The sequence below is a fragment of the Echinops telfairi genome, unplaced genomic scaffold, assembly GCF_000313985.2.
Source record: "Echinops telfairi isolate 266 unplaced genomic scaffold, ASM31398v2 ScPeMD7_7407;HRSCAF=8445, whole genome shotgun sequence".
Lineage (NCBI taxonomy): Eukaryota > Metazoa > Chordata > Mammalia > Afrosoricida > Tenrecidae > Echinops > Echinops telfairi.
In genome coordinates, this window is record NW_022111307.1 from 8,622,675 (window position 1) to 8,633,019 (window position 10,345).

General features: G+C 46.0%; 1 protein-coding gene across 5 annotated transcripts in view; it reads right to left on the bottom strand.

Annotated features, from left to right (window-relative positions):
- Positions 1-10,345, bottom strand: part of YEATS2 (YEATS domain containing 2) — a 94,406-nt gene that overhangs the window by 35,783 nt on the left and 48,278 nt on the right. For 4 of the 5 annotated variants that reach the window (XM_045296398.1, XM_004713453.3, XM_045296396.1 and 1 more), the window contains exons 12-15: positions 9,241-9,399; positions 6,247-6,350; positions 4,824-4,931; positions 4,146-4,328 (exon numbers count right to left, since the gene is read on the bottom strand). In XM_045296398.1, coding sequence (XP_045152333.1) covers positions 4,146-4,328; positions 4,824-4,931; positions 6,247-6,350; positions 9,241-9,399 — 554 coding nt within the window. The remainder of the gene's footprint in view (positions 1-4,145; positions 4,329-4,823; positions 4,932-6,246; positions 6,351-9,240; positions 9,400-10,345) is intronic. The other variant, XM_045296400.1, reaches the window with a different exon arrangement.

A 10,345-nucleotide genomic window follows, 5' to 3' on the forward strand; every position in this document is an offset into this window, starting at 1 on the left:
GCCCCCCCCACAGAGCGAGCGCAGCCAACAGGCCTGGCTCCGTTCAGCACTGCCAGGCGTACTGGAGCGTGTCATTTCATCTCTGAGCTTTAGCTTCCTCATCCATAAACATGGACCTGTTTTGGTATCGTCCCTAAAAATTCCACGCATCTGACTTGCTTCCCTGGTGCCAACCTGTTTTCATATCCAAGTGCTTCTAAATTTCCAGCATAAAACTAAACAAAACCCCCAAACTCACAGCAATATGACCAACTCAATTTCTCCATGGTGTCCCCATTCGGCCACAGGAGGACAGTCTCCATTACCTTATCTATGACAGACAGCTGCTCTCTAGATCGCCCTCCAGCCCCAAGAGCCATTCCCCTGAAGACAGAGGAGAATGGAGTCTGACTGGTATTTGATCAGGGAAAACCTTTCCAGACCTCAGCAGACACCATAAGGGGTTAAGGGCATTGAAGAAGCCCCCTAGGTCCCAACGGGTTTTTCCCTTATAAAAGAACGCAACATTTTAAATCCTGGAACTTCAACTCAGCCACCAAATCTTACCCTTTCCCCATTTCATAATAATTCTGTGTTCTTAATTTCCTTCTAGTTTTAAAATGTGCACGCCCTTTGTCCTGCATTTGTTACAAGCACTTCGTTTTGGCTTTTGCTTCGATCCAATGTTCCTGCCCGCCATCCTCGTGTCCGGCACACGCCGCTGCAAGTCGGAATTCACTCCCAACCACAGCCACGAAGAGCAGGCCCTCCTTGGCTATCTGTGGTAACTACTGCCACGGCACCGCATGCACACTCTGTTCTAGTCCCTTAGCCTTGGTCACCAAGTCCCGACGAGGCCGGCTCTGTGCTTGCTCCGGCATATTTTACATGCTCAAATTTTCCCCAACCCCGACAGGCAGGGTTTTGTTTCCTCGATGTAAATAAAACGAAACACCACCAAGGTTCAAAGAGGTTAAGTAACCTGGCCCACGTCACGCAAATAGTGAATGGCAGAGATCTGAGATTGTAACAAACTCCAGTTCCAAATTCCACCCTCTTTCTCCCACACTGCACTGCTTCCTTCCCACCCGAGCCCACCTGTCCCTCCCTCCTCTGTTCTTTCACATATATATCCAAGGTAGCACCTCCTCCTACTTTGGTAAGAATGATAAGCTATAGGGAAGGTCAGACCGGTTTGTTTCCAGCCTCCTGCTGGCTGGCAGTCTCTAGGAATGCCCTTCGCAGAGCCCTGGCGCAGGCTGTCCCTGCGACAGAGGGCTGCTCTCCTGGAGTCCACATCCCCAGGTCCCAGGCTCTGCCGCTGCTCTGCTATCTGCCCCACTCTTCTCTGGCTCTGCAGCTCAGGAACCTCAACTGTATTCAGGGCCCTCTGGCAAAGGGCCACCTTTATCTTCGTCCCATCTGACCATAATGTAGGTACAATGTGACACGATGGCCAGTCCGGTTTTTCAGCATTAATGGCAGACAGGATCAACAAAATGCAGGGTGGCCAAGCTGCGCGAACTTAACACATTGTGGATAACTCCGTGAAGAATAGGGATTCCAGAACACATCGCTGTGCTCCTGCAGAACCTCTATATAGTCAGTCAAACTAAGGAGATAGTGTGTGGTTTAAAATCAGGAAAAATGTGCCAGGGTTATATCCTTTCACCAAGCTATCGTCTGTATGCTGAGCACCTAATCTGAGAAGTTAGAATATAGAACATGCTCCTGTTGCTGAAGAGTCAAGAGGATTGAAGCACTTCCTGATGAAGATCAAAGAATTGCTGCCTTCAGGATGGATTACATCTCCTTGTAAGGACATCCTCACAGGTGGGCCAATGTGCAACATCACGCTAAACAGAAGACGAGGACTGTGAAGGATTCCGTTTTACTTGGATCCAAAGTCAAGGTCCATCGAAGCAACAGTCAAATCAGACAAAGTCTAACACTAGGCAAATCTTTTACAGAAGCCCTCTTTAACATGTTAAAAACCAAAGGTGCCAATTTGAAAGTTAAGGTGTGTCTGACCCACGCCGGGTAATCTGGATGGCTTCAGATGAAAGTGTAGACTAGACAGTGGCTAAAATGGATTGAAAAGGAATGGATGGATTGGAATGATGGTGCTAGTGAGAAATAAGGAGTAGCAGGGACTGTCAGAAACACAGGCCAACCTGGACTGGAAGAAGTAGAGCCCAGGTGCCTAAGTACAAAGTGAGAGTGGCTTCCTCTCCTGCATTCTGGACGTGCTACCAGGAGGGGCCAGTCCCTGGAGTAGGACCTCACAGGGAGTGTAAAGCAGAGGCCAGTGAACATGAGGAAGAGCCTCAAGACGATGAACCGACACTGGCTACAACACTGGACTCACACCAGACAATGCAGGACCGGGCGGGGTTTGCGCCAACTCACGGTGGCTAGCAGCCATGAGCACCAATACCTAAACCGGGCTGCCTGCGCATAAACATCCATCTCAGATCGGCTAAAAACATCCATCAGTTAGTTATACCACCTATCATTATTCGATGTAAATGGATTTTGAAAACGCTAAAGACACTGTGTAAGAAGTCCAGATGACAAGAATGGATTCACTGAAAGATTCTGACAGAATGCGTTGTAACTGCCGAGGCCAGAAAGATGGGGAGAATATGAGGAAGCAGTGAACGATGGAGTCTAAGTGATTCAGCTATGCCAGTCCCACGTTTTTTTGCCTAACCACATGCCTCAAGAGGGAGCTTGTTAAAAATCCCAGTTCCCAGAGCCCACAGGAAGTCTCCGAGCCAGGGCATTTGAGCTGGGGTACAGGAGGACCCTAGGTCTCTCAACTTTTTCATCGTCTGATGACTTCCATGTTCAGGTAAGCTTGAAAAGTAGTCAGTAGCTCTTCGAGGTTTTTGGACCCACTCTTAATGCTAATTTTATCTAAATTCTTATCTGGCTATCACACTAACCCAAATACCTTAAAAACAACAACGACTCCACTCCTCCCCCTTATTTTAGAGTACTCTTCTAAAAAAAACCTCACGCTACCTAGAAAGGTGGCCTCTCACGTTCAAAAACAAGCATCCTATATAACGCTAAGAAATTTCAAGTAGCTTCAAAAAATACGTTATTTTTAAATTTTACTTTTTCACAAACTTTGTTTTTTCAAACCATTTCATTAGGACATAAACCTACCATTCAATAGTTCGGTCATATCAAGCAGTGTTGTACAATCACCACCACAATCAATTTCACAAACTTCTGAAGCCCCACATATCTACCAAAAAATTGAGATAATTTCATTCTGGAGCTTCTATAAAATCATGCTTCAAAACAAAACTCACTGCTATGGAGCTGATTCTGACTCATAGTGACCCTATAGGTCAGGGTCGACCTGCTCCTGTGGGTTTCCAATACAGCTGTTGATTGGCGTCGAAAGCCTCATCTTTCTCTTGAGGACTGGATGGTGGTTTCAAACTAAGGACCTGGCAGTGAGCAGCCCAACTCGTAATCACAACACCACCGGGGCTCCTAAATGCACACTTAGACACAACCAGTAGACAATGCTCACAAATTTGAATTCTTTCTGGAAAGGGGAATTTAGGAGCCAGCAGATCTGGCTTCAAACCTCCACAATGCATTAGCTGCATGAGTCAGCGGCGATGTTGCTTACCCGAGAGCTGGCCTCATTTGTAAAACAGGGTTATGATACACAGCTTGCAGGCTTGTTTTGAGGATCACAGTTAATGTGTAAACAAGAGCATGAAATACATAAGCTTCAATATATACTACTTCTTACTATCGCATGACAACAGACAGAATGAAGTACTGGATGGTTTCCAGAGTACAATGATTTCTCTATTGTCCCCTACATGACAAGGAAAGGAAGTTCTCTAAGGCACCAAGAATCATTAAGCATACTCTAGTGTCTGGACCAGTGGACCTCAGTCCTGGCGGCTGTCCATGAAGCCCATCGCCTTGGCTACCACAGTGTCCCTTATCCTCTCAGATGGTCGCTGCAGCTTCTAGTACCTCACACCCACTTGTGCCACTGATGGCTCTAGGAGCGGAGGGGCTTCATCTACAGGCAGTTCTGGGGACTAGCTCCCCTGCCACCCTCCAGCTTTTCAGCACTTGTCAATTACTCATTTACAATGACTACTTCCCCATCCCTGCCCAAAACAAACCTTGGTGGGCTGGATCTGTGGTGACTGGGCAGACCCTTCTCCAGCAGTTATGACCTGTTTTTGAGGAGACACAGCTATCATGTGACCCCCCTTCACAGTCACGTACTGGGGGAGTGGTGCCTGGCTGGCAGCTCCTGAGGTGGGCACATGGGGGGCTTCGCCAGGTTCCTGCTTGATGATCACCTTACAACAAACATAATGACACTGAACAAACATCCCATGAAAAAAGCTACTCACATGTGAATCTATGCTGCTTACAGAAGTAATGAATTAATGGTTTGTAAAGAATGACTCTATCAAAATCAAAATACTGCTTGAATGCAGTCTATGACAACTATTAAATGGACCAAAATGAGGACTTAAGACTTGATCCTGTGAAGCTGCCAATATAATTTAGACACGTCTTTCATCCGTATTGCAGCAGGGCAACAGAGACACACACAGAGTATCCTCTGAAGTGCCCATCTGCCGGGACCCCAGCTGCACGTCTAAATAAGCGGACACGTGGCCCAGGGGCAGGACCTGGGTGTGGAGCTGAGGCACATGGAGTGTTATGTGCTGGAGGAGCTCCAACAGGCCACAAAAGACCACATGGACTTCAGAAATAACTCCCCAAACATGTACCTTATACGTCACAAAACCACTCGGACTTCAGACATAAGCCCCTAAAACACATACCTTTGTGAAAGCTCCCAGTCCTCCAGTGACGGGTTTGGGGCTTTGAACCTTAGGATGACTTCCAATCGGGCAAAGAGGGGGCATAGATGCAAACAGAGAGTCCTCCTGCTATGGAGGTAAAAGAGTATATCACACAATTAGGCTAAAATGGGTGATTTAGGATATTCTAGGCACTATTACAACTGTAACATTTTCGTAACATCAATAACCCAAAGATAAAACATTCCAGATCCATTGGCATCCTCCACGCCTATCTGCCTTTTAATACTGTTCTAGAAGCTAAATGGGAAGGAAGTGGTCACGGAGCAAGATCCTGCTATCTGTAGGTGTAAAGGGCTTCTTTCCCAGCACCGCGCACCTGGTGAGAGGACTCCTGAAGGGCACAGGCCAGACTTCATTCCTGTGCAGCCGAGAGCTTCTCAGGAAATCAGGCTGGAAGTCTCTGCACACCCTTACAACAGCACTGCGCTCACCTCTGAATGCATAAGCACGAGGCAGGAGTCACATTTTCCCATTAAGGTTTAAAAAACAAAGCCACAGAAAAACCCAAACAATCAGCAGACGCAAAAGCAACAAAGTTCAGTCTATTAGTTTGTCCAATTTTCAAAGGAAACATGCAAATCTGAGACAACTTACCATAATAAGTGCTACAGGCAAGAAACACAGTAAAAAAACTGCTTGACTGAAAGGATCCTCAGCCAACATGAAAAAGTGACAGGGGAATTCGTGCATTCACCTTCACAGTACTCAGGGACAGCTACACATTTAGAGAAAACGATTGTTTGGACTGGGACACCACTGACTATGCCACTCTTCTGAGCCAAGACAGAAGAAATGCAGTGTTAGGCGTTAGTCATATAAGAGAAGGGATCTTTCTAGTCTCAGGGGATCTTCCGACAATTCACACTGGAGGAGTTTTAAAGTAAAGGCAGTTATGACAAGCAGGCAGAATAACTAACAAGACAGCAGGCGGTGTCTCTGCCAAGTGGTCAGCTGCTATCTACCTCTGACTTGACCAAGTCAGATCTGACGTTCCAAGCTTCACCCAATGAGAGCTGGTGACCCGAAAAGGGAAACAAACTACCCCAGCTTGTGGAGACATAAGAACTGTCCTTACAAACCAATCGTCCAACGTGTGGACAAGGTGCCATATATACTCGTGTATAAGTCAAGTTTTCAGCACATTGTGGTAAAATCAGATGCCTCGGCTTATACTCAAGTATGCACGTTACTCCTTGTGAACGCCTCCTCATCAGTGTTGGGGGACTACCTGAGAGAAGTGCTGAGAAGCATTTTCTACCCTCAGAAGGGAGCAAGGAATGGATGTGGGAGTCTGGAGTAAAAGATCATCTAAATACATTATCGAGGGACAAATTCTTTGTCTTTAGAAACTAGCAATGTGCAATGATGCCACAAGTCTTACCTTGACAGCAGATGTTACAAAACCACTTCCATGAATTTTAGGAATTGGGGAACCCGTTCCTTGGGAGGCCTGGGAGGCAGTGGAGAGCTTGCACGTAGGGCTTCCTGATAAGCAAGACAGATTTAAAAAGAAAACATGAACTACGAGCAAAGTGCAAACTAGAATTTTAAGTAATTTTCATCCACTATCCATTTTACTCTTTTCCATTTTAAAAAATTGAAAGCACACAATCGGGAAATAAATATGTTCTGACATGTAGAAAAATACATAAAGGTAGTGAGACATACACTCTGTTCCTATGTGAGACACTGTAATCTAATTGTGCTGGCTATGCCAAAACACATTTTAAAAATTCACTCCATTTCGTTTTTCAACAACCTTTTCAAGTCCCTCCTTTTAATGACTCCAATAATGGAAATCAAGAGGAAAAAAGAAAAATTTTTCAGAAAGCTGAGCACCCTGCGGCGGTGTGGGGTTATCTGACGGAAACGTGAAGTCTGTTATTAGAACACAGCGCTGTTCTTCTATGAGTGCTCTCCTGCTAACAGCAGGCTTTAGCTTCTCTCACAGGCACAAGGTACCTGTTCACAGAAAGGTACCACTTGTCACGTGACTGGGTACACATGAAGCACCAAGGTCACAACGAGTCACGTATTAAACGGAAACGTGGTTAACCACGTTAGAGTAAGTCTTCCAAATGGAACTATTATCAATTAGAAAAGAGTGTGTAATTATTATTAGGAAGCTACTTAAGATTTGCCCTTTAAAAAAATTTTATTGTGGTTTGGGTGCCAATTTATGAGCAAAGTAGCTTCCCATTCAGCCTATTTTATTTCTTAACACTGGATACAACCCCTTAGTAGAACAGCACCCCCACCCACCCCCACTTCTTCCCTGGGTCCCTGTTTTCACCCACGCATCTTTCCTGCCCTTTCTGCCTTACGAACTCCGTGGTTGGGAAAATGCCTTTTCCTCAAGTTTTTCTTAGGAGCATGAGCCCATGGCTGCTACGACTCACTTTACGGACAGGGCTGCCTGTTGTTTGCTTGGAAGGCGACCCCCGGAGTGGGTCAGTTCAAGGTTGCAGGGTGTCTAAGAGGCACAGTCTCGGGCGGGGGTCCTACCAGTCTTGTTAGACTGGTAACCTTGGTCTTTCTGAGTTCTGCCCTACAGTTGACCACCACGGTCCAGGACCACCTACTGTGACCCCAGTCAGAGCGGTCAGTGGGGGTAGCTGGGCACCACCTAGTCCAGAACTCAGGCTAGTGGATTCTGTAGTTCGAGTGCTACATTATTCCTTTGTTTGCTGGAGTCTTCTGATTTTTTTTCTTTCTTTTTCCCACTCTTCTTTGTTCCTCAGTGATCCCATAGGACAGAATAGAACTGTTCTGAGGCTGTAAATCTTTTTTTTTTAAGCTGTAAATCATTACAAGAGCAGAAAGCCTCATCTTTTCCCTGTGGAACAGCTGGTGAGCTCGAACTATTGACCCTGTGATTAGAGACCAACAAGTAAGCCACTTCACCACTAGGGTATCTGTAGGGTCACTCATGATGAGTCAGAATTGACTCTCCGCAGTATGGTTGGTTTTGTGGGTGCTCTGGATGGGAAGGGAACAGTAACCTAGCACCTTACGCGGCCACTCAACAGCTTTTAACAGCCCAGTCCATATTCACCCAAGTAGGCAGTAGCACAAGGCCTTTCTTATGGACCATGTTAGTTACGCTTGTTACGCTCCATATCCCGAGACAACAGTCCCAAGCCCTCAAGCCTGGTGACAGTCCTTCAAGGGGCTCTGGCTAACAAGTTTGCTCACCTTGCCCCTTATGCTGTACTGCACATTTAGATATACCTTCAAATGCGTGGGTAAAACATTTCCTATGGGCTGACCTTCCTTTCACTCGCCCACGGTAAATTAATATACATCAGTGTCTAGTCCGGGGCATTGTCCCTCACTCTTCCATCCCTGCTAACTGCCAACGTGCTTCTTTCTCTGCCTTAACCATGGTCTCATATGTCATTTTGAGATTTAACTTAGCATAATGTTCTCTAGGTTCATCTACGATGGGATAAGATTAGTTCAGATTCACTGACACTCTAAAATTGCACAGTACTCCACAGTACGTATAGAGCTCGCTTGTTTACCCATTCTTCAATGATTAGCATTCAGGTTATTTGTGTTTGTGTTCTTGTGAATAATGCTGCAGGGAACACGGGTGTGGGTGTATCTATTAATGTCACAGCTCAAGATTGCTTCATCACACAGCAGCCCCACGTCCAATGCTCAAATGGAGCACCTTTAAACATTTGAAATTAGGGTTTACTTTAACCCTGATAACGAAATTCCTAAAAGTATAACTTTCAAAAAACATAAATCTCCCCTGGGGAAGGGAGAAAAAAATAGATAATAAATCTCCCCTTAAAGCAGCGGTTCTCAACCTGGGGGCTGACAACCCTTTTACAGGGGTTGGTGATTCTTAACAGTACAAAATTAGTTATGAAGTAGCAATGAAGATAATTTTACGGTTGGAGGGGGGTCACCACAACATGAGAAACTGTATGAAAGGGTCGGGACACTAGGAAGGCTGAGCACCACCGCCTTAAAGAAGCGGTACTGGGTTGTTTTATGTATGAGGGGGCTTCGAACAGTTTGGAGCAAAGTTGATTTGAAATGTAATAGAATGTTCCTATGCACCTTTTAATCACTTGAATTATAAAAGATTTTTACTACTCACTTTATTGGGGGCTCATACGACTCTTATCACAATCCATTTATCCATCCCCTGTGTCAAGCACATTTGTACATTTGTTGCCATCATCATTCTCAAAACATTTGCTTTCTACTTGAGCCCTTGGTATCAGCCCCTCAATCACTTGATTTACCTTACTGAAGGACGGAGGTTCTTTCATTACATGGGTTCTAAATCACACTAGGCTCTCATCTTTAGTAAGAGATCAAACCTTTTGAGGTTAATAAATATTAATCATATACACACCTGTACTGGGAGTGGTGATGCCAATAACCTGCCCGGGCTTGTCCATGATAACATAAGGATTACTAATAACTGAGCTGCCAGTGCCTTGTTTCACGTGGATTGGAGTAGAAGTTGGGGTTCGAGGTAATGGTGATGGGCTTGGCGTTGATATTGGGGAACCTTTATTAATTAAAAAGAGAGGAGAAAGAAAATACATCTAATCAGCCCATCTAAGATGTTGCAGAAAAAAGAGACACCTGGCTGCCAGGACATAGGTTACAAATCAGGAAAATAAAGTGCCTGTCTGCTTCAGGTGCCGAGAGGCAGCGGCGGCCCACGTAAAGCTCTGGGTGCAGGGGTTCTGCCTCTCTAGGGACGCCTGGCAACAGCAGGTGGGCACATTTCCAGGTCCCACCCCAGACCTACTGAAGGTGCCTCCAGGTGAGCACATTCTGTAACACTGTGGAAATGCTGGATCCTGAAGCAAGACACCTTATCTTTTTGTGTGTGTGCATGTTTTGAAACTTAAAAAAAAAATCATATTGGGGGTTCATACAATTCTGATCACAATCCATACATACGTCCCCTGTGTCAAGCACATTTGTACATTTGCTGCCACCATCATTCTCAGAACATTTGCTTTCTACTTGAGCCCTGGGTATCAGCTCATTTGACACCTTATCCTTCAGTTTCATGGGCGGGCTGTTTGACACTGGGTACTGCTTGCCGTTAAGCGTCGATGCTGACTCACAGTAGCACCAGAGGGCAGGGTAGAATGGCCCACAAGATCTCCAAGACTGCGCAGAGTAGGGAACCAGTGGTGAGGTCTGGGGGGCTGGCCCCAGTCCCAAATACTAAGTGGATGCCTGCCCCTCCCCCGAGAAGTTATTTCAAAGGATGACACTGAATCCGCAGCTCCGGGAGAAGGATATATCTGATCAGAGCACACAGGAGCAGATAGCAGGGGAGGAGGAGACACTGGAGCACATCCTGGCCCACCAGGCCTTGAGGACGATGACCCCAATTAGAGCAGCCAGTTCACAGAGAGGACCACATGGCCAGCCCCACTATGAGACATGATGCCCCTCACTGACCCATGGCCCTGCAGGGGACAATACCAGAGACA